The following is a 22,998-nucleotide window of genomic DNA, read 5'->3' on the forward strand; positions in this document are numbered from 1 at the left end:
TTCCCTGCCAGCTTGGGACTCCAGAACCCTGCCCGGTTGTGCTGTACGGGGAGATACCCGCAAACCAGTAAAGTGCCTGAAACCACTATGGCTTATTGCTAAAAGCAGCCACGTCCGCAGGCTGTAAAGTGGCCATGTAGCAAACTTAGCTTGACCAAGGCAGGTGGGGAGGCGGTTTTGAGTGCCACAGAAAAGGCAGCTTGACCCCACATCCTTCCTGATCAGAATTGTGTTGAAGTGGCTGATACATGCATTTTCGAAGAGCAGGATGTGCCCCAGGAATGTCTATTGGGGCCTCAAGGCTGCAAACTCTGGAAAAAGCCACACCTGGTTAATCACTGATCAGAAGGAGCTTCTTGCTTGCCCATTGGAACCTCTTGCTTAACAAGTTTTCTTTAAGGGACATGTCATTCTATTACTAATGTATAAATAAGGGGGAGAAGTTTGAGGTGGTGGGACTCTTCGGGACTGGACTCTCCCTCTGGATGCATCTTGTTTTCCCCACCGGCAGACGCTGCTGCTGTGTCACTCGAGAGCCACGCTCAGCTTCGGTAATTATCAAGGGTTGGGGGTGTTTTACTAACCTGTTGCGGATGTAAGTGCTCGAGAGTAAGTAAAGTTTAGCTTTAAGTGAAAGCACTCTTGTGTTGTCCTGTTTGTGCCAGCCATCTATCGGTCGGATGGCCGTATCTCCCCTGATTTATTTCCTGACACCACCTCGCACAGAGTAAAAGTTACCAAGAGTGTTGGGTTGAAAGAACCCTGGGTAATGGTGCCAGGCACGCTTTCCCACTTTTTTTTCTGAACAATGTCCCACAAACTGCAGGCTTAACTGAAAACAGCTTAAGAACTGAAAACAGCTTAAGTGGTGTTCCTGTCTCCAACACTCAGATGCCCAACTCCCAATGGGGTCCAAACCCCAAATAAGTCCGTTTTACGCTTTATAAAGCTGATACAGGGTAAACTCATAAATTGTTCGCCCTCTATAACACTGATAGAGAGATGCACAGCTGTTCTCCCCCCCCCCCCCCCCCCCCCCCCCCCCCCGCATCAATGCATACTCTGGGTTAATTAATAAGTAAAAAGTGATTTTTATTAAATTCAAAAGGTAGGATTTAAATGGTTCCAAGTAATAACAGACAGAACAAAGTAAATTACCAAACAAAATAAAATAAAACACGCAAGTCTAAACCTAATACAGTAAGAAAGTGATTACAGAGGAAATCTCACCCTCGGAGATGTTCGAGTAAGCTACGCTACCAGCACTCCCAGCTGTCTTCGAGACATCACTGACTTCCTGAGGAAACTACAGTCCATTGGTGACCTTCCTGAAAACACCCTCCTGGCCACTATGGATGTAGAAGCCCTCTACACCAACATTCCACACAAAGATGGACTACAAGCTGTCAGGAACACTATCCCCGATAATGTCACGGCAAACCTGGTGGCTGAACTTTGTGACTTTGTCCTCACCCATAACTACTTCACATTTGGGGACAATGTATACCTTCAAATCGGCGGCACTGCTATGGGTACCCGCATGGCCCCACAGTATGCCAACATTTTTATGGCTGACTTAGAACAACGCTTCCTCAGCTCTCGTCCCCTAACGCCCCTACTCTACTTGCGCTATATTGATGACATCTTCATCATCTGGACCCATGGAAAAGAAGCCCTTGAGGAATTCCACCATGATTTCAACAATTTCCATCCCACCATCAACCTCAGCCTGGACCAGTCCACACAAGAGATCCACTTCCTGGACACTACAGTGCTAATAAGCGATGGTCACATAAACATCACCCTATACTGGAAACCTACTGACCGCTGTTCCTACCTACATGCCTCCAGCTTTCACCCAGACCACACCACACAATCCATTGTCTACAGCCAAGCTCTGCGATACAACCGCATTTGCTCCAACCCCTCAGACAGAGACAGACACCTACAAGATCTCTATCAAGCATTCTTACAACTACAATACCCACCTGCGGAAGTGAAGAAACAGATAGACAGAGCCAGAAGAGTACTCAGAAGTCACCTACTACAGGACAGGCCCAACAAAGAAAATAACAGAACGCCACTAGCCATCACCTTCAGCCCCCAACTAAAATCTCTCCAGCGCATCATCAAGGATCTACAACCTATCCTGAAGGAGGACCCATCACTCTCACGGATCTTGGGAGACAGGCCAGTCCTTGCTTACAGACAGCCCCCCAACCTGAAGCGAATACTCACCAGCAACCACACAACAGAACCACGAAACCAGGAACCTATCCTTGCAACAAAGCCCGTTGCCAACTGTGTCCACATATCTATTCAGGGGACCCCATCGTAGGGCCTAATCACATCAGCCACACTATCAGAGGCTCGTTCACCTGCACATCTACCAATGTGATATATGCCATCATATGCCAGCAATGCCCCTCTGCCATGTACATTGGTCAAACTGGACAGTCTTTACGTAAAAGAATAAATGGACACAAATCAGACGTCAAGAATTATAACATTCAAAAACCAGTCGGGGAACACTTCAATCTCTCTGGTCACTCGATTACAGACCTAAAAGTGGCAATTCTTCAACAAAAAAACTTCAAAAACAGACTCCAACGAGAGACTGCTGAATTGGAATTAATTTGCAAACTGGATACAATTAACTTAGTATTGAATAAAGACTGGGAGTGGATGGGGTCATTACACAAAGTAAAACTATTTCCCCATGTTTATCCCCCTCCCTCCCCCCCACTGTTCCTCAGACCTTCTTGCCAACTGCTGGAAATGGCCCACCTTGATTATCACTACAAAAGGTCCTCCTCCTCCCCCCTCCCCGCCCCTGCGCTCTCCTGCTGGTAATACCTCACCTTACCCGATCACTCTCCTTACAGTGTGTATGGTAACACCCATTGTTTCATGTTCTTTGTGTATATAAATCTCCACAGTGTATTTTTCATGCATCCGATGAAGTGAGCTGTAGCTCACGAAAGCTTATGCTCAAATAAATTTGTTAGTCTCTAAGGTGTCACAGGTCCTTCTTTTCTTTTTGCGGATACAGACTAACACGGCTGCTACTCTGAAACCTTTTACAGACTGGTCTCCTTCTAGTCTGGGTCCAGCAATCACTCTCACTCCTATGGTTACTGTCCTTTGTTCCAGTTTCTTTCAGCCTCTCCACCCTCAAAGGATACCTATCTCTTGAGCCAGCTGAAGACAAAATGGAGAGGGCTCCCAGAGGCTTAAATAGACTTTCTCTTGTGGGTGGAGCATCCTCTCTCCTATGCAAAATTCATCTCCAAGATGGAGTTTTGGAATCACATGGGCAAGTTGCGTGTCCATGCATGACTGAGTTCCTTTCCAGCCAGGTCACATTCCTGGGAAAGGTCAGATGGGGATTGACGTCTCCAAGTTCATTGTTGGCTTAAGTGTTTCTTGATTGGGCACTTACTGAGAATAGTCTTTTCTCAGGAAGCTGACCAACTGCTTCACTGAGGCTACTTAAAATTAAACAAGTACATGGCCAAAATTCATAACTCTGAATGCAAAAATGACACATACATACAAATAGGATGAATCGATTCAGTAGCTCATAACCTTTACAGAGATATGTTACATGGCATATGTAGCATAAAACATATTCCAGTTATGTCATATATACATTCATGAGCATATTCCCATAAAGTATTATGGGGTGCAACGTCACCGTGAACAGGGCTTGGTGTTGGCTTAGTCCCCAGAAGTGCCCTGTCCCTAGCTGCTCGCTTTTGCCCCCTCACTTCCACCCAGGCCCAGTTGTGCAGCTCCAAGCAGCCAGTAAGCCAGCTCCTAGGCGGCCCCCTGAATCACAGCTGTGGGGTGAGGAGCTGCTCTCCAGTGGGGCTGTGGGCAAGAAAGGGATGGGGAGGGAAGCAGCTGCTCCTTCCTTCCCCTGCCTGGGCTTCTTCTGGGTACTAGGGACCAAGGGATGCTGCAGCGCTCAGCTGGTGGGTGCCAGCTGCTGGGCTCCCCTTTGGGACCCGCATTGGGGCTGTGCCTCGTCGCTGAGCTGCTGCAGCTCCCCTGTGTGGTGTTACACGTTACATACGTAGCAGAGGGCATAGCCATGCCCAGTGCAGGGGTATGTGCATGGAGGGGGCTGCCAGGACTTACGTCACCTTCCCCCAGACTGAGTCCCCGGTGTCTTTGTGTTGCAGAAACATCGCTGAGGCCCTAGTGAGCAAGGGCCTTGCCACGGTCATCCGCTACCGGCAGGATGACGACCAGCGATCCTCGCACTATGACGAGCTGCTGGCCGCGGAGGCACGGTGAGTGGGCACGGCTGGTTGCCTTGCAAACAAAGCGGGGGAGCGGGTGTCTGTGCTGGGCCAGGATAGCTGCTGGGTGAAGGGCATTGTGGGTGCGGGCCTGCAGGAGAGCATGCCCGGCAGTGAGGTGTGGGAGAGTGCCACGCAACAGGGTGGGCAGCGGGCCCGGTGTGTGAGCTCTAAGGACAGGGCGCTTCCTTTGGCTACTTCGTGGGCGGGGGGAAAGCGGAGGGAGCATTAGCCCGGCGGGGGCGGTGGGAGGTGGGCGGAGGTGCTGGCACTCGGCATGGACTATGCTTGGGTGTTCTCCATTCTGCTGTCCTGACTGCTGCCCCAGCTCTCCCGGGCCTGGTAAGGGTCACAGCAGAGCCCCCATAGGGACGGGGCAGGCACCTCCCCTCCAGTTTCATCACCCTCCCTCCCATACCCACCTCCTCCTCGGGCAGCAAATAGGGGAAGGGGCTTCCTAGCTCCCCACCCTTCAGTCCCTGTCCACCCCATGCTCTGCCCCTTCCCCAGATTGCTGACTGACCTGAGCTCTCCGGGCTGGGGGGAATGAGTCCCATGCCATGTGATGCCCTGTAGCCCTGTGATGCAACAGGGAGGGGGGAGTGTTGACCTGGGAATGTGGCAGGGGAGTTTCACTGGGGATGGGAGACCTGAGAGCCTGTAACCTGAGCTGGGAGGGAGAGGTAACACCTCTGCCTGGGAAACTGGACGAAGGCTGCAGGAGAGAGCCTGCTGGGGGGGTTTAGTTTCAGTCTGGGGCTGGGTGGTGGAACACAGGGAACCCCAAGGCTGGGGTCTAAGCTCCCTGCCCCCCAGAAGGACTTGACTGAGGGGTCCTGGTTGTACCCAGAAGCTCTGTTTTGGACTGTGTTCCTATTGTCCAATAAACCTTCTGTTTTACTGGCTGGCTGAGAGTCTCAGTGAATCCCAGGAAGAGGGGTGCAGGTCCCGGACTCCCCCACACTCCGTGACAAGCCCCCTCCCCCATCGCCTCCGCTGACCTTTCTGGCTCCATGTTGAGTTCTCGGTTGCCCTCTTGCTTTTCCAAACTCTGCCCCTGCTCCCCAGCTGTGTGGCTTGCCCTAGCCAGGGGTGCTTCTCACGCCCCATTCATCTGGAATGCTGCCTCACCTCGCCGTTGTTGAGCTGCCTCTCTCTAAGGCTGCGGGTGCTGCAAACCCCCCAGCGCCTTGCATTGCAGAGCGAATGTCTGGTGCTGCAAAGGGCTGTGTAGTGCTGGCAGCGTGCCAGGCGTGCTGTGAGTCAGTGGGTATGGTGTGTTGCATTTGGATTCTCCGTGTTAATTCTGGAGCTCCCAACAGGCAGATTAAAGAAGATAACATTTTAAAAATGCCTAGGAGATTGTTGGAATCTTCCAGCCCATTGCATGTATCAAGCTTGGAAAGGTGGTCAAGCTGAGGGGAGTTCAAAGGCCTGAGCTTCGTTCCCTGGGGCCGCGTGCACAGCAGAAAGCATCAAGAGCTTCCGGCCCCTGCCTGTCTGCAGGAGCAGTAATTGCATTTAAAGAATACAACATCTGAGCGGATTCAAAGGACTTTAGACACATTCTGTGCTCATGTAATTAGGTTGGGGTTATCTTGGTGAGAGAAATGCAGGCAAGTGTTCCTTTTGCCTGGTGCGTCCTCATTACCCAGATCCCCTCCCTTCTCTGACCGATAGCAGGCCAGACCGAGCAGCTCCCGTCACCCACATCCCCCAGCCCCGGGCAGCTCAGTGAACCTCCTGGTTTGTACTGCTGCTTCATCCTGGGATCCCAGAGCACTTTGCTAACATTACAAGAGGCCACCGGTAGGTGTGCAGCTGGGGATAGCCCAGGGGTTCTCAGACTTTTGTACTGGTGGCCCCTTTCACACTGCAAGCCTCTGAGTGCGACCCCACTCTTATAAATTAAAAACACTTTTTATGTATTTAATGCCATTATGAATGCTGGAGGCAAAGCAGGGTTTGGGGTGGAGGCTGACAGCGCACAACCCCCCATGTAAGAACCTCGCGACCCTCTGAGGGGTCCCGACCCCAGCTTGAGAACCCCTGGGGAAACTGAGGCACGGTGGTAGCGTTACTGGGCTAGCTCTACAGAAGCAGGCAGTCTGTGGTGAAGTCTGGGGTCCAGTCAAACCCTATCAGTCTGAAATGTCCCCCTGAAATCAAAGTGTGCGTGTGTCCCCTCTGCTGTTTGGGGGTTCACTCCCACCTGCTTGTGCCTCCTGGTGGTGATGCACTGGGGTGTCCATTGTGCTGCCCCCAGGCTCAGAGCAGAGAACTGGCGGGTGACTCTGCTTCCAGCAGGGGTGGTGGGGGTGAGGTATCAGCCGGGTGTCTGGCCACAGGCTGTTGTGGGCACCTGCTTCCCAACTCCTCCCTTCCGTTGTGGTTGGGTAGGGGAGACATCTTCCCTTGTGGCCCTCTGCTGCTGCGCTGCCTTGCTGTGCGGCTGTGGAACAGCTGCTGTGGGCCAGCCCGGCGGCACGTGCGTTTCAGGGCTGGTGGCCGATGCATTGACCATTGGACTTTAAAGCCAAGCAGTGCCAAGCTGAAGCCGCTTGTGGAGGCGGTACAGGCGTCAGGGTCTTGTCCTGCCACTGGAGGGCCTGGGAGCTGTGGAGCAGGGGGCGAGTGAGGGGAGGTGTTGGAACGGTTGATGGCATCATTGTGTGAAGAGCAGAGAGGGAAGGGAGAAGCTAGGAGAGGCGAATTAAGGCAGGAAGATGCCAATGACTTTTAGGGAGTTGGGGCATGGGTCCATGCCTTGGAAAGGCTTACTGGAGCTCTGCCGAGCTGTGAGATGGTCCACATGCCTTTCTCCCTGCAGCCTACATAAAGTCTGGCCAGGATCCATGGTCCATCCTTGATAGGCCCTGGCGACCAGCAGCGAAGTGGCGAGTAGGAGGGAGCTGGGGAGTGGAGGGAAATGGGCTTGCTCACGCTGGGTGGACCCTGCTTGGCTTTGCAATGTCATGGGGTCCCTGGCTCCCCGTACATGGCATACAATCAAAACCTGTTATGAACCTACAGCAGGGCCCAGATGGTTAGGCTGGAGAGTGTCAGGAAACCCAGGCAGGAATCTTGTGGTGATCAAAGGCACTCTTAGAATGTGGGGAAATCCAGAGTGAAGGTCAAACTGAAGCAAATCCCCTGACAGTGCCTGGCGTTACTGTTGGCCCAGGGAAAACCCAGCAGTTCGGGCACTTGGGCTCCCACTCACGCACGTGCCAGGTCTGGTGTCCGCACCAGGGGCCAGTTTCTCACTGCGCCAAGGCCCCTTGTGAAGTCTCCACAAATCACGTTGACACCTGTGGTAAGGCCTGTGCCGCTGCCGGACAGTGTGAAGGGGCTGTAGTGTAGACAGCTTGTCGGCACAGCTGGCGCAGGTCTGAGCAACACGCGGCTGGTCACAGCCCCTGCGGCCGAGACTCCATGCACAGGTAAAGTGTCCAGTGGCTTGGTCAGCTCAGGCCGCCTTGCCAGCAAACCGCGGCCCGCCCAGAGAGCCGCTCCAGATGCTTGCCTAGGCAAATGGAATGCTAACAATGATTGCTCCCTGGTCATTAAGAGCCTGCTGGCCCTCAATTACACACGTGTCATTAGAGGCAGAGGGAGGTGGTGAGCCTGCCTGTCCACACCACAAAATTACAGCACTGACACGCTTCAGAGGTGAAGCAGAATCACTGTATCAGAGACTTGTGCGTATGAGTCCAGGCACATGCGGGCTTCTTATCGCCCCCAGCATGCAAAGGATGAAGGGCGGATGGGAGAATGGGGGCATGGATCAGTACGGTGGCTTTACCAGAGTCCTTCCAGTCCATAGCCATAGTCTGCAGCCTTCTGCCAGCCCTGGGAGCAAGACCTAGAACCTGAAATAATACAATGGGCACAGCTGGACCTGCTTGAAGGAGCAAAGGATGGCGCGGCGGGGGGTGGGGGTGTGGTGTTCATAGAATCATAGAATATCAGGGTTGGAAGGGACCTCAGGAGGTCATTTAGTCCAACCTCCTGCTCAAAGCAGGAACAATCCCCAATTTTTGCCCCAGATCCCTAAATGGCCCCCGACAAGGATTGAACTCACAACTCTGTATTTAGCAGGCCAATGCTCAAACCACTTAAGCTATCCCTCCCCCCGGGGCAGAGTTAAGGAGGATGAACAGAACAGGGAAGCTGATATTTCTGGGGGCAGAGTTGAGGAGGAGGAGAGGCTGGTGTATCTGGGGGGCAGAGTTAAGGAGAATGAGGATGGGAGAAGCTGGTATCTCTGAAGCGCAGTTTGCTCTAGTAGCTCTGAGATCTAAGGCTGCGCTGAGTTTAATCCTCTAGGGCAGGGGTGGGCAAACTTTTTGGCCCGAGGGCCACGTCTGGGTGGGGAAGGTGTATGCAGGGCCATGAATGTAGGGCGGGGAGTGTGGGGTGTGGGAGGGGGTGCGGTGTGCAGGAAGGGGCTGGAGTGCAGGGTGCTGCAGGGGGCTCAGGATTGGGTGCAGGAGGGGGCTTGGCAGGGGGCTCAAGGAAGGGGGTAGGGGGCTCAGGGAAGGGGCTTGGGGTGCAGGAGGGGGGCAGCGGGGGCTGAGGGTAGGGGTTGGGGGTGCAGAGTGCAGGAGGGGGCTCAGGGCAGGGGGTTGGGGTGCAGCAGGGGGCTCAAGGCAGAGGGTGCAGGAGGAGTTCGGGGTGTGGGCTCTGGCCTGGCACCACTTACCTCGAGCAGCTCCAGGGTGGCAGCAGCGTGCAGCAGGGCTAAGGCAGGCTCCCTGCCCGCCCTGGCCCCACTCCGCTCCTGGAAGTGGCCAGCATGTCCGGCAGTGGCTCCTGGGGGTGGGGCAGGGCGGGGCATGCAGCTCTGCTGCGCGCTGCCCTGGCCTGTGGGTATGACTCCTGAAGCTCCCATTGGCCGCAGTTCCCCGTTCCCGGCCAATGGGACCTGCAGGGGGCAGAGCCTGCAGGCGAGGGCAGCGCCCAGAGCCCTCTGCCCCCCTGCGCCACAGGGCTGGCACTCCAACAGGCCAGACTGAAGGCCCCGACGGGCTGGATCCGGCCTGTGGGCAGTAGTTTGCCCTCTCCTGCTCTAGGGACTGTATACTCTCTAGGGGTCCTCGGGATGTTTTGGAGTCAGGCACCGAACCAGCTGGCCCTGCTGCTCCCTATAGGCTTCCTGGTCGATTATTTCTCTCTCAAGCCTGTTGTTCTTCATGTTCCACCATTCAGGACTTGGCCTGGCTGCTCAGCCACCTTCTTGTCGATTCCCATAGCATCCTGCAAGACAGAGACGGGAGACCCCGCTGGGTCCCATACATTCCTTATCCCCGGCTACTGCGGCCTCAGGCCCAAGAGGATTCAGCTCAGCTCAGCCTTAGCTGTGGAGTCCTAGCTGCTAGACCCTCCCTAGTTGTGTGAGTGTGCTGTCCCCTCTAGCTGTGTGTGGGAGGAGATGAAACACGGCTTGCCTTGGGAGACTAGTCCGGAGTCTGCGGGGAAGTCTGATTTGCTATTCCCTTTCCTTTCCCTCCACGTCAAATCCCCTTTCTCTGCACTAAACAATTCCTCTGCTTCCTTGGCGTCTGCACCATTAAATACTTGTACCCTGTTCCATTCTTCTGCCCTTACCCAAGCTATGCATACTTGTACCCTTTTTTCGCCCTTAGTCTGCCCTTACCCAAGCTACGCAAGCTAGCTTTAGTCCTACCCGCACAAGTTAATCCATCCAGGCCCCTGCCCTCGTGTGCGCGTCCACCAGCCCCCGGTACGGTATTCCAGGTGTGCAGTTTTATGCATCCATTGGTAGCAGCGGTGAACACGAGCTCCCACCCGGATGGCATTAAGTGGTGCTGGCAGTATTAGGGTTTGGTTTCTGTTCCGGCTACAGCTATGCTGGCATCCAGAACCGCATGTGCGTCTCAGCTGACGTATCCCCATCCCCCTGCTCCAGCCTCTAGATTAGAGGGCACTTGTTTTCTCTGGTGTGTCACCAATTTTAAACACAGAGCTACCAGGGTCTCTGGGACACAGGCTCAGCACAGTGATCTGTAGGGCCCTGGCTGGCTGGCTGACGAAAGGATCATACATCTCTTCTCCTGGGGAAGCTGATTCGAAGAGAGGCTCTGAAGAGCAAATACTTGGTAGCTTTCTGCGCCTGCATTTTTCATTTGACCCTATAAAGACAGAGAACTCCACTTTGGTTTCTTTCGTTTGTTCTGAAAGGAACATAGAGGCTGAAGTAACCTGTGAGCTCTCTGTGTTCCTGCTTGATCCTAAGCAAACTGCTGTCGTGTTTGTGCTGCTCTGACTGCTCGGAGATGGGGTAAAGCAGAGTCTTTCCTCTTTGGCTTGCTGATTTTGGAGGCTTTCCAAGTACAGTCAGCTCAGGGAGCTGGATGAGATGCCCCATGCAGCAGGGAGTTAAGGTAGCATCTGCTGCTAGAGGGGGAGCTGTTTGCTTGGGATCACTCTCTAAGGCCGGGCTCAGGGGAGGGCGTTTACAATGCTTTGCACTTGTGGAATGTTTCCCAGCTGCAGATATCAAAGTGCTCCCCAGGCAGTCGAGTCTCTAAGATCTTTATAAACCTAAATCTTCCTGATAACTCTCAGAGGAGTCTTATCCCCGTTTTACCGACAAGGAAGCTGGGACGCAGAGCGGGGAAAGCACTTTCCCAAATCATGAGGAAATGAGCGTCCAAGCTAGGAATAGAACCTAGGTCGGAATCCCAGTGTCACGCTGAACATCCAGCCCCTGGTTTCTGTCGGACTGAGGAAGACAAGCCAGGCCTACGAATGCAGGCTTCCCTCCACAAGGGAGAACCAAGACTTGACGTTGCCAGGCACAAATGACAGGAACCGGAGCTCGGGCTGAGCCTGGTGATTTAGGGTAAAATACCTTCCAGGGCTGATGGAATTGTCCCCAAAACAAGCATTCATAAACCCAAGACATTCAGAGTGGAGGTTAAACGTAAAAGAAACCCAAAGCTGTAGAAGCATGTGTCATGGAGTCCCCGGGTAATGCTCTGGAACTGCTCCCTACAGAGCTAGTCAGGACTCTGGGGAAGTCTCCTTTCTGTGAGCAGACAGTCTTCAGGACACACAGCTCACACAGCTTCCACCTTCCTGGGTCTGACCTCGGAGCATTCAGCATCCTCTGCCCCTCCGTGCTCTTCCCCCAGCGAGTCCGCCCAGGCGGGGTCCTGGGGAAGCCAGAGGGTCCTGCCCCACAACTCCGCAGTCAGACGGGACTCTCAGCCAGCCAGTAAAACAGAAGGTTTGTTAGACGACGGGAACATGGTCTAACACAGAGCTTGTAGGTGCAAAAAACAGGACCCCTCAGCTGGGTCCATTTTGGGGGGGGCAGTGAGCCAGACAATCACGTCTGCCCTTCACTCCATGTCCGCAGCCAGCCCCAAACTGAAACTCTCTCCAGCCCCTCCTCTTCTGTGCTTTGTCCCTTTCCCGGGCCAGGAGGTCACCGGATTCCTTTGTTCTCCGACCCTTTAGCTCTCACCTTGCAGGGGGGAAGGGCCAGGTCATCAGTTGCCAGGAAACAGGGTGTCGGCCCTTCTCTGTGTCCAGACCCCTGCCCACACCTGCCCTCTAGGGCTCTGCAATGATCATACACCCTTACCCCACCACCTAGATACTTAAGAACTGCATAGGGGAAACTGAGGCATCCCCACACTATTCAGAGGAAACATTAAGAACAGTCCTGCTTTGTCACAGCATGGCAATGTGCCACTCAGGCACCCAAACAACCTTAACTCTGCCCCAGAGTGACACTGTGCAATCTCCATACCAGTATAACGAATGTGTTCTGGTGGGTATGATCCCAGAGTCAAGTGATTTTTTTCTTTTTAAACCCCTCTGCCCCAGTTCTTTGCTGCACGATGTCCCCACCGGGGAGAGTTAAGGTTTGGATGCCTTAAGTGTGCATTCAGCAGTAGCTCTCACGGGACTTTGAAAATGAGGGCCATGTTCTGTTACCCTGGTGTGAATCCAGAGTAACTCCACTGAAGTGAGTTACTCTGGATTGACAGTGGGGCAACTGAGATCAGAATCTGAACTTCCCTCTGGGCATCTTTTGGGGCAAAGGCAGAAAGGATTGTGACTTAACAGCTCCTTCGAAGAACTGTGTCCCTAAAACGCCACCTCTTCAGCCCACGCTGGGAGCCAGATGCGCCCTGAGGTGGTATCTGAACCCCCAGAAATGACAGCCACCAGGCGAGTCTCGAGGACCATAAACACAAATACTTTTTCACATGACGTATTGACCTCTGCTTTGGAAGAACAAGTTCTTCTGGAATAAGATACTGTCAGTATCGAGGGCCTAATTCACTGTGGGGACGCTCCACCCCTAAGCTTGGCAGGACTCTCACAAGTTCACTGTGTGAAGCCCTGATGTGTCTGGCTCCTCTGCACGATTCTGTCACCCTGAAGCGTCAGGGAGTGAGTTTGGGTGGAACACGGTAGGCAGCTTGCTGTCACTGCTAGCAAGTTTAACAACTTCCCCTTCAGAAACGGAGCAGGTAGCTGCTTTCCTGCAAACAGCCATCTGCTGCCAAGCCACTTATCCCTGGAATCACTGAGTGGTTCTGATTTCTAAAAACCCATGCCTACCATTTAACAGGTCGGCCTGTTCTTCACTGCTCCCAAATGATACCTCAGCAGACTGATGGCTCTAAAAAGCCTCCGTAGGGCTGAGAATCTTTCCCTCCCATTTTGTGTTGGTCACGGACCAGTCTGAACAAAGGCATGCCGCTTGCCTAGGAGCAGCCAGTAGCGGCTCAGTAGGGGAAGTTTGAAAAGTCAGGAGCTTTTATTTTGAGTCCAATGTGAGAGTCTGAGGGCTGCAGAAATCAAGGCCGAACCCAGAGGGGGGAGAGCTGGGGGAACGTGTGATTTTTTTGTACCAGGACTGATCTGGCAATGCTTCTCATTGGTAGTCCAATGTATAGAGATGTCCAGCGAGTGCCTAGGTGTCTGGGCAGGCAGCTATGGGAGTGAAACGCCATTAAAGCAGATGTGACCATCTTGCTGGCGACAGCAGGAAACCTTTTTAAACAGACCCCACACCCTGCCCATTGCTCCACCATGATTGAAACAGAGGCCTTGTTTGTACCGGCCTTTGCCTTGATTCCAGCCATCGATGCCACACACGGGCAAGGGGAGCGGCGACTGGGTCTGCTGCAGCTCACCCCGGTTTCAAGCAGTGATAAACACGAGCCATGACTTGCCTTGTCAGCTCTTGTACTGGAGCCATTGCAGTGGTGGCTGGAATTGAGGCAAATTTCCAGCGTAGACAATAACCCACAGACACAAGAGTAACATCCCCTCCACCCCCAGTCCATTAGCAGTTCTGAAAACAAAACACCCAGGAGGTCCATCCTCTGTATCCAGCAGCTGGAGAGAGCAGATGGGACTGGCAACAGGCTGTGAAGGTCAAGCAACCTTCTGGGGCATGAGTACTGGGGATGGTGATTCCAGAACTGCCCCCAGGTATTCCAAGCCAGGTAAGTTAGTGAGAGCACAGCATGCAGAGTAACAATGGTAGAGGACTTCAGCCACATACAGTCAAGCCCTCGAATTGCCCGTGGAGACGCTCTGAGATCCAGCGAGGTTGCTGGAGTGCTGGCCTGGCGTGTTCTCCATGGCTAGTCCCTGCAGGCAGGGAAGGTTGCTGCGTTGTGCCCCTCAGGAGTGGCCCCAGGCAGGATGCGTCGCCATCGTCGTCTGTGGAAGTCTCCAAGGTTCGGCAAGGCCCAGGTCCAAGAGCAATCGTGCTGAGCATGGGCACTTTGCCCACCTTGCCACCTGGGTCTCTGGAAGCAATGGGTGACTCCTCACCCAACAACTGCCCTTGTCAGACTCTCCAAGTCCTTCCCCAACCACCAGCAGGATCGGTCTCATTCAAGTGCCTGGGAGAAGCAAAGGTGCCAAGCTGTCTGCATGCTGTCAGTACGCGGATGGCAGAGAGTCCCATGGAACCCTGACGTCTTTCCCAGCGGCCTCACGTGTTGAATGGGAAAGGTGAGCGTGCCCTGAACCCTGGAGCAGATCCCTGGCCAGAGTGGCTGATCCACTGCCCTGCACCATGCCCTGGGATCTTGGCATGGAAAAGGTCCATTTCAGAGTGGTCTCCCCACCCTGTGCTGGGAGCCTGCGACTAAGCCAGCAAAACCCCATGGCCAGATGACAGCTGGGAAACTCAACCTCCTCCCATTGTGAGGAGATGCACGGACAGAACAAGTGCAGTCTCGGTGCTTCCTCTGTCTGGGGACTACGTGGGCCAGGATGATGGAGGAGTCCTGCCTCCATCTCAGTAATGTTATCCAGCAAGGGCAGCTTGGAGCCAGGTTGATAGCTGTACTCCTTGCCTGCCCTCGGATTGGTCTAACCCAGTGGGACGTTCACCACATGCTTGCTTAATTCTCCCGTTGCTGAGACAGAGGCAGCATGGCAGAGTACATAGACCACAGGGCTGGGAATGCCTCAGTTTCCCCATCTGTAAAATAGAGTGCTGATTTCCTTTACTCCAGGCCTGTGGACGAAAGGTGTGTCTCTGCATTCTAACACCTATGGCTGTATAACAATATCCATCTATTTGGGAAATTAAACAAACCCCACTTTGCCTCATTAAAAAGTGTGGTGAGCTCCCCCTGCTGGGCTGCATGGAGCAATTAACAGATCCACAGAGCCCTGCTCCTTTCCTGCCGACATCACTGAGGCCGGGGCAGCGAGAGGCTGACCAACAGCAGCCATAATAAGCGTTTGCTCTGCTAGAAACACCTGGAAAATAAACTTGGCATTTGCAAATGGAAAAGGACAAACCTGTCAGGGGAAGGAGCTGTTCCAGGCTTTAATAAATGTGTGTGTTACCCTTTAACCTGCCATCTGTGTTCAGAGACCTTTCAGTTCTGGTGAGCTTATCTGGGGTATTGCTTGCATCTCTCTCCCTCTTTCCTCTCCAACAACAAGCGAGACAAGCCACAAATTACATGAAAACTTTACAAATAGCCTGGATGGCTTCTCATGCAGTTGCATTTGCAAGCAGTCCACAAAGGTGATAGACTAGAAGGCAGAGCAATGTTGGTGTTACGAGTGTAGTACCCTGAAAGTCAGGAGCTCTTCAGCTCCCGCTGCGGTTTAACTTGCCATCCTTTTAACCACTTTTTACTCCACCAGGAGTTAATCCAGGGAAGTCCTGTGGCCTGTGCTGTACAGGAGGTCAGAGCAGGTGATCACAGTGGTCCCTTCTGGCCTGGGGATCTATAAGATTGATTTCAATTGTTTTTAATGTCCTGGTTTTTAAGCCAATGTTGGGTGGGTCTCAGAACCATGGAAATGTTAGGCTGGAAGGCGATTTGAGAGGTCATCTAGTCCAGCTCTGAGGCAGGATTAAGTCCAATCTGTTCTTAAACCTCTACCAGGGATTCCACAACCTCTCTGGGTGACGGTCCCCATGCTTAACTCTCCTTGTTGCCAGAAAGTTTTCCTAATATCTAAGCAACATCTCTTGCTGCAGAGTAAGTCAGGTACTTCTTATCCTACCCTTGGTGTGGACATGGAGAGCAACTGATCAGTCTTCCTATAACTACCTTTTACATATGTGAAGACTGTTATCAAGTCCCCATTCAGCCTTCTCTTCTCAAGACTAAACATGTCCAGTTTTTTAACCTTTCCTCATAGGTGAGGTCTTCTAAACCTTTCATTGTTTTGGTTGCTGTCCTCTGGACTCTCTCTCCAATTTATCTATATCTTTCCTGATGTGTGGCGCTCAGAACTGGACACAGTACTCCAGCTGAGGCCTCACCAGTGCTGAGTAGATCCGGACAGTTACCTCCCATTTTACATAAGATGCTCCTGTTAACACACCCCAGGATGATAGCAGCCTTCTTCTCAACCGCATCACATTGTTGACTCTCATTCAATTTGTGATCCACTAGAACTCCGAGTTCTTCTTTGAGATATGTCCCCGTGGGTGCTCCATGTTAGGTGAACTAGTGTCCCTGCCCCTGGGATCGGAGATCTTCGGTAGCACTGCCCAATGGGCTGCCCATGTGCTCGTCCCCCTCTCGCACTATGAACGGCGTCTATAGTACTGTGCGGTCCAATCACCCTTACTTCCTTCTCAGCGCCCCTGGGTCTGGGACGGAATCCCTCGCAGAGCCCTTCACAGCATCGTTCGTGCCTTTGGCGGTAATAAGGTACCGTTCAGAGCAGATATTAGTTGCTTCCTCCCTTTATTTTCTTCTCCCAAAAGGCTGACCAGACCCAAACTTTTCTTTCTGTTCTTTCCTCCCCATTACCTTCTAGCTTAGTGTAAGTTCCTGCATTCTTCCCGACAGCAAAGTTCTCCCTGCACAGGGTTATGCCCGTCTCCCCCGGGTTTAAGAGGTGCCTCTCCTGCCCCAAGGCCATCCCTGTGCGTGACGGACACTCACGGTGCGTTTGTTCTCTGGGAGGGGAGCACGTACCACAGAAGTGCTCTCACTGTCTCGAATTGAAAATGCAGGCCAAAGGGCCTGTGACCTGAAACTAAAATTAATTATGATGGAAGGCTCGTTGTGGCCTGACTCAGATCCTGACCCCGATACCTCTCTTGTGCAGCGGTTTCCATCGGCAACATCATCTGCCGCCCCACGCTCACTGCACACTGTGAAGAGAAAGTCTTCAGTTTCTAGTCAGGATGACAAGAAACACCCTCTGAGGTCGGTGGCCCCCTCATCTTCTGGAGTGAGACCTAGCTCCTTTCATCACTCGAGTACCAGCATTATTGGTAGTTCCAAGGCCCCTAAGAGGGCAGGATCACATAGCAGGGGTGCTGACAAAGACAGATCAAAAATCTCAGTTGGAACCAACTACCCCAACTAAACACACGGCTCTGAGTGCCTCGGCACTGGCAAAGCCCTTGGCATGGGTGAAGCCCTTGGTGCCACCTGTTGGCTACTTGTTAGACTTCAGCTGAGCTTGGCACCCACACCATCTGCGCTGATGCCTAGACTTCCTATGGCACCAATGCACTTGCATCACGCGGTACCAATACTGATCGTGCTGGTACCACAGAGTTCAGGTTCCCAAGAGACCTGGTTGTTTCTGAAACCACGGAGTCACTACTTCTCCATAGCAAACTACCAGCAATTCATGTCTCTCCTCCAGAGATGCAAATGATACCGCACACTCCCTCACCGCCTAGAGCTGCCCCCTCTTCTGTAGTGAGGTGGACTACTCAGTTACACTGCACACCCACCATCATATCAAGGGAGAGCACAACCTGAATCCTTTACACCCCCTCAATATCAGGACACTAGAACCAAGCCAGGGCCTTGTTACAGGCACCCATGGATGCCACCCTGTATTCCTATTTCCCTGTACTGGCCGTATTGGGAACTGTGGGTGACATGCAGGCAACACTTTCCTCAACCACCACTGATCAGGGGGACTGACATACACCCTCTCCATCCTCCTTGGTCTCCAGGCCTGTCAAACCAAAGAGCCTTTCCAGGAACACGAGGAAGATGTCACACCACCGGCCAACATCTCATCCTCCCCAGATCATAGAAGAATCATAGAAGATTAGGGTTGGAAGAAACCTCAGGAGATCATCTAATTCAACCCCCTACTCAAAGCACGACCAACACCAACTAAATCATCCCAGCCAGGGCTTTGTCAAGCTGGGCCTTAAAAACCTCTAAGGATGGAGATTCCACCACCTCCCTAGGGAACCCATTCCAATGCATTGCCTCTAGGGATGGCTTCAAACAGTTTCCCTGCCCCACAGACATAGCCTGAACAAACCTTTCTAGATACTACTCAAGATCAAGGACTCGGGGTGTTACTGCAGGTAAACTGGTGTGCTGTAGATGCACACCCTGGCTTGCCACAGTAACGTGCCATGTAGATAAGCAATAAGTGAAGTACTTTGCACTTGTCTGTATTGAATTTCATCTGACTGATTTCAGATCAGTTCCCCAATTTCTCAAGTTCGTTTTGAATTCTAATCCTGTCGTCCAAAGTGCTTGCAGCCCCTCCCAGTTTGGTGTCATCTGTGAATGTTATAAGCACACTCTCTACTCCATTATCCAAGTCATTAATGAAAGTACTGAATAGTACCAGACCCTGGACTGACCCCTGTGGGACCCCACTAGATACATCCTCTGACAGTGAACCAGTGATAGTTACTCTCTGAGTACGGTCTTTCGACTAGTTGTGCGCCCATCTTATAATCATTTCATCTAGACCCCATTTCCCTAGGTCGCTTATGAGCATGTGATATGGGACACTGTCAAAAGCCTTACGCACATCATTCTGTATCATGGCTACTGCTTCCTTCTCTTCCCCCTCCCTGCATCCACTAGGATGGTTACACTGTCAAAAAAGGAAATTAGATTAGTTTGACATGATTTATTCTTGACAAGTCTGCATTGGCTGTTACTTATCACCCTATTATCTTCCAGGCTTGTACAAATTGTTTGTTTAAATTTGCCTTCTGGTGTTCAAACCTTCAGGGGCTCATATTTTCAAGCTTTTCTCTGGAACCACAAGGTTTAGCAGTTTCTTATGTGAGACTCTCACATGACTCCAGAAGCTGGGTCTTTACAGAAAACCCCAAATGTTGCAAGACTTGCAACACCGGTGGAGGTGGGGGGAACAACTTGTCTCTGGGCGGGACCATTCGGACTTCATTCAGTATTTCTAAAATATACCGCTGCAACTCCCCTCAAAATCCGTTTGTAATACATCATAGTTGAGCTAAGGGACTCGCAGCAGGGGGGAGTCGGATAGCATCTGGGCTTTAAGGAAAGGAATGGCCTGGATGAATCTGGCCATTTAATAACACTGCAGTTATGCAGGCTCCAAGAACGGCTGTATCTCCTGCTTCCGGATGAAAGCTGGTGTACAGAGGAACCTCTTCCCTGCCCCTAATAATTGGCCAAGTTGCAGTGTCCTATGCTGACGGTTGCTGCAAGCAGGAGACTGGACTGGGACCCTTGTTGTTTAATTTTATTATTTCATTGATTATTATTTTGCATTAGTGGCTAGGAGCCCCAGTCATGGAGCAGCACCCCATTGGGCTAGGTGCAGCCCAGACACATGATCAGTGGCTTGTTCAGGCACGGCCTGGGGCTGGATATTGGGGTCTTAGGTTTCGAAGATGCCTATCCCAGGAGGGTCAGAAGGAGGCAATTACTTACCTTTTAGGTGTGCCTCATACTTCTTTAGGATTGTGGGCAAAGCTCCCTACCCCATAGACGAAATCTGCTCACTAGAGCTCGGCGCTAGGATGGCAGCAAGGCAGCAGGCTATCAGAGCTGAGGGGGAGAGTAAGACTGCTGCCCAGGCTGGACTGAGATGATCTGTCGTGGCAATTCTTCTCTTCTTGTTAATATGCTCTAATAGTTATGGCTGCAGATGGAATTGAAAATGGGGCTTCATGTCAGTTCTGTAGCATTTGCTAATTTTTGTGGCTGCTAAATGACTTCCTTGTACAGTATTGCTTCATTCAGGCTACTTATCTTATCTTATCTTTTTCTTTTTTACCTGGAGGAACTTATTTCCATTAGAATTGGAACGTTGGCTGCGTATTTTGCATTTAAAATATTTCATGGGATTAAGCGCTGAAAGAAACATTTATTACTTTTGATTCTCCCCGGCGTGCTCTTCCTGTTGATTCCTTTCCTTGTGCGGGGAACAAAGCCATTTAATTTGGTAACGTCTACAAATGTTCTCTCTGATCAGGTACATGCTTAGCTCAGGTGAGCAGCTGAATACCAGTAATTGGGATTAGCAGGCTAACGAGCGTGTCTGGGCTCCCCTTGCGCATGGTGCCGAGCTGTTGGTGCCATCCGGCGTGCGCCGTGCAGATGGCACAGCTCGCTTTGCTTTCCCACACTGATTATATTTTGTTTGTTTTTCCCTCCAACAGGGCTATCAAGAATGGCAAAGGATTGCACAGCAAGAAAGAGGTGCCAATACACCGGGTGGCAGATATCTCTGGGGTAAGGATCCACGTGGTTCTGCCCACGCAGTGTGACATTAGATGATGATTATTAGTTGTCTTGTAGTAGAGCCTGGGGGTCCCGATACAGGACTGGGAGCTCACAGCCTCATAAGGTGTGACAACCTGGGTATAGCAGACAGCGGCGGGGATGGCAAGGAGCAGTGAGATGACTGGAGACAGTGTGTCAGGCAGTGGCCTCCACACCGAGCTCTCTGCTAGGCCTTGAATCCACGTGTTTGCTGCTGCTTTATTGCTGGAAGGCTGGCTCAGACGTCCTCAGGGTACTGCAGCTTCTGGGCCGCCGGCTCTTTCCCGTCGTGCTACGTTGCAGAAGGTGAGAGGGTGGTGACTGAAACATAGGGTCCCCGACAGCACTTGTCCTGGCCTGATTGACGAACCTGGCCTGATTGACGATGATCGTTGAAATGGAAAGAGCCCTCGGATTTAAACACAATTTGCCCTTTTCAATTCCCTTGTGTGTTGCAAGCACCCTTTTTCCAATTTACTGGCGTGTTTGGCTCCGCTCTTCGCCCCGCAGCCGAGGTGGGAGGGGGAGGTGTTGGAACGCGAGCAGCAGCACCAAAAGGTTCGAGGCCTAGAGAAAGGGAACGAGCTTTCCTTGGGGCTTTCTTTGCCTGGTGGCACGGTAGGAGAGCTCACCTCCTGCCGTCCTCAGGCTGGAATTGCTTGGAGCCCTTGCGGCCTGGAAAGGGGAACGAGAAGGCAAACAGGATAAGCGCACATAACCGGCGCATTGCTGCTGCCACACTGGGGACTGTTAGGCGAAGCAGTCCACGTGGAAATGGTCACAGGGCTGCGAGCCAAGGAAAGCCCTGGGGCTGGTTGGCCCTGCAGCGTGGTGCCTGCTTTGAGGCCTGTGCAGGTAGCCGTACGTCTGACACCGCACAAGGATGCGTCTCGGGAGCCCATCGGTACAATTCCTTACTTGGCCAGTGGGGGCGCTGTTGTGTGGCGGGAGCTGGTTCCAGAGCACGGTGTTCTCTGGGGTGTTGCTATCCTGGGGGGGGTAGCAGGGCTGCCGCCAGGCTGGCTGTCCACTGGAGACTGTGGGCAGTCAGCCTGCACTGGGGCATCCTGGGATAGCTATGCAGCTGGCTAAAGCAAAGTGATTCTCAGCGGTCCCTTGCCGGTCAGGAAGGGCTCAGGAACCTGAAGCCGCTGGCCGTTGTGTCATTGGCCCATGTTGATAAAGCGGCCCAATTCCTGTCTCGGTCCTACAGAGTGGTCTCTGCATGCCGTGTGCCTAGCCCGTAATAACTCAGGGAAGCTGGGCAGGGCCCCCGAGGGGCTGCCATGGTTGAGTTTAAACCACATGTTTACCTAGGTTTAATGTCACTGAAATCCCAGGGCATGGCCTTGAAAGGGGGGTCCCTTTAATATCATGGCTGAGGGCTCCAAAGGTATGTTAATACCATTAAAGTCAGATCCTTCAGCCTAGGCCAGTTATCCCTTTAGATCGAAGTCTTCCCCATTCAGCCTGCCCCTGTGCTTCACTACCCAGGCTGTAGAGCCCCCTACCTGCCTTCCCCCCACATCCCCCCCGGCAGAGAGGGAGAGGGCGTTCAGTCCAAGTGCTGTCTGCGTAAGCCTGGATACAGGAGGGGAGTCAGGTTCTTATCCAGGTCCCCATGTGGACAGAAGGGCCCAGTCCAAAATCCACAGGGCCCTCTGGAGGGGGCGTGTGAACAGCATGGCCCCATGCAGCCTGCTCTTTCTCTCGTTCGTTACGGAGCAATGGTGGCCCCCAGCTGCACGTGCTGGAGGGCTGCTGCGCTTTGACGGTTTAAAAAATAAATGTTGGTTAAATTGTCCACAGGAGCAACATCAATTTAAAATCCAGAGTAAAGCCCGAAACATAAGGCGAGGCCAACGTTTCAGTTGCGAGAGCTGTCGAGTTTGATCTTGTCTGCCAGGATCATAAAGGGCTCTCTTTAAAATGCTGAACTCTTGTTTGCTGCCTCCCAAGCAGGGAGATTTAGTGGCTTTCCTTCCCTCTGGGCGCGCTCTCTCCATCGCTGGGGTCCTTGTGCAGTCAGTGCTAGGCTTAAGGCACCCCCCTCGCACCCCCCCCCCCCCCCCGTGTTTGTTACTAGGGACAGGATTCTAAGGAGCACCTGTAACTTAATAGGTAAAACATGCAGCCGCTTCGCAGTGGATAAAAGATGGGGCCCCACAAATAAAATGAGGGTCATACATCACCGTGTTATGACGCTTTGTTAATCTTTTTAAATCTTTAATAGTTTTTCTTAAATTGATCCCGCTCTTAGTTAGCTGAATGTCAGCAGTTGCACGGCGTGATGAATGTTAGTGTGTGCCGAGCTGACAGCGTGTGCCTACTGCTGCCAAAATAATTTAATGTGAAATTGCATCTGCGCTCTCCTCTGGCAGCATAGGCATGCGCCCTGCGTAGCCGCACGGCCCCAAAATGATATCACAGCCTGTGAGAGGGGGCCTGTGGTGTCCCTTTGGCCAGTGCAGGAGTATTCCCTGCTGTGTGCACACCCGGCTTACCCAGCCTGCAGCTGCATTGCATGCTGCTTCCCCTCCCCGCGCAGAAGGTAGCACAAGACATTGGGGGCGTTTCCCGTTAGCGGCGTGGAGAACTGCAGGGACCTTACTCCTTCCAGCCCCTTGCCATGCAGGATTCTTGCCAACATGAGCAGAATTGGGGTGATGCAAGGGGAG

General features: G+C 52.6%; 1 protein-coding gene and 1 long non-coding RNA gene across 3 annotated transcripts in view; one reads left to right on the forward strand and one right to left on the reverse strand.

Annotated features, from left to right (window-relative positions):
• The window catches only part of SND1 (staphylococcal nuclease and tudor domain containing 1), a 480,324-nt gene that overhangs the window by 226,953 nt on the left and 230,373 nt on the right, over nt 1–22,998 (forward strand). For both annotated transcript variants that reach the window (XM_037889493.2, XM_037889494.2), the window contains exons 13-14: nt 4,188–4,298; nt 20,218–20,290. In XM_037889493.2, coding sequence (XP_037745421.1) covers nt 4,188–4,298; nt 20,218–20,290 — 184 coding nt within the window. The remainder of the gene's footprint in view (nt 1–4,187; nt 4,299–20,217; nt 20,291–22,998) is intronic.
• Nucleotides 1,101–3,122, reverse strand: LOC122461592. Its single transcript, XR_006283579.1, has 3 exons — nt 3,078–3,122; nt 2,759–2,761; nt 1,101–1,251 (listed from the first exon to the last, which is right to left on the reverse strand). It is a non-coding gene; the product is annotated as an uncharacterized LOC122461592 (long non-coding RNA).

This window comes from Chelonia mydas, chromosome 1, assembly GCF_015237465.2.
Source record: "Chelonia mydas isolate rCheMyd1 chromosome 1, rCheMyd1.pri.v2, whole genome shotgun sequence".
NCBI classification, from domain to species: Eukaryota; Metazoa; Chordata; order Testudines; family Cheloniidae; genus Chelonia; species Chelonia mydas.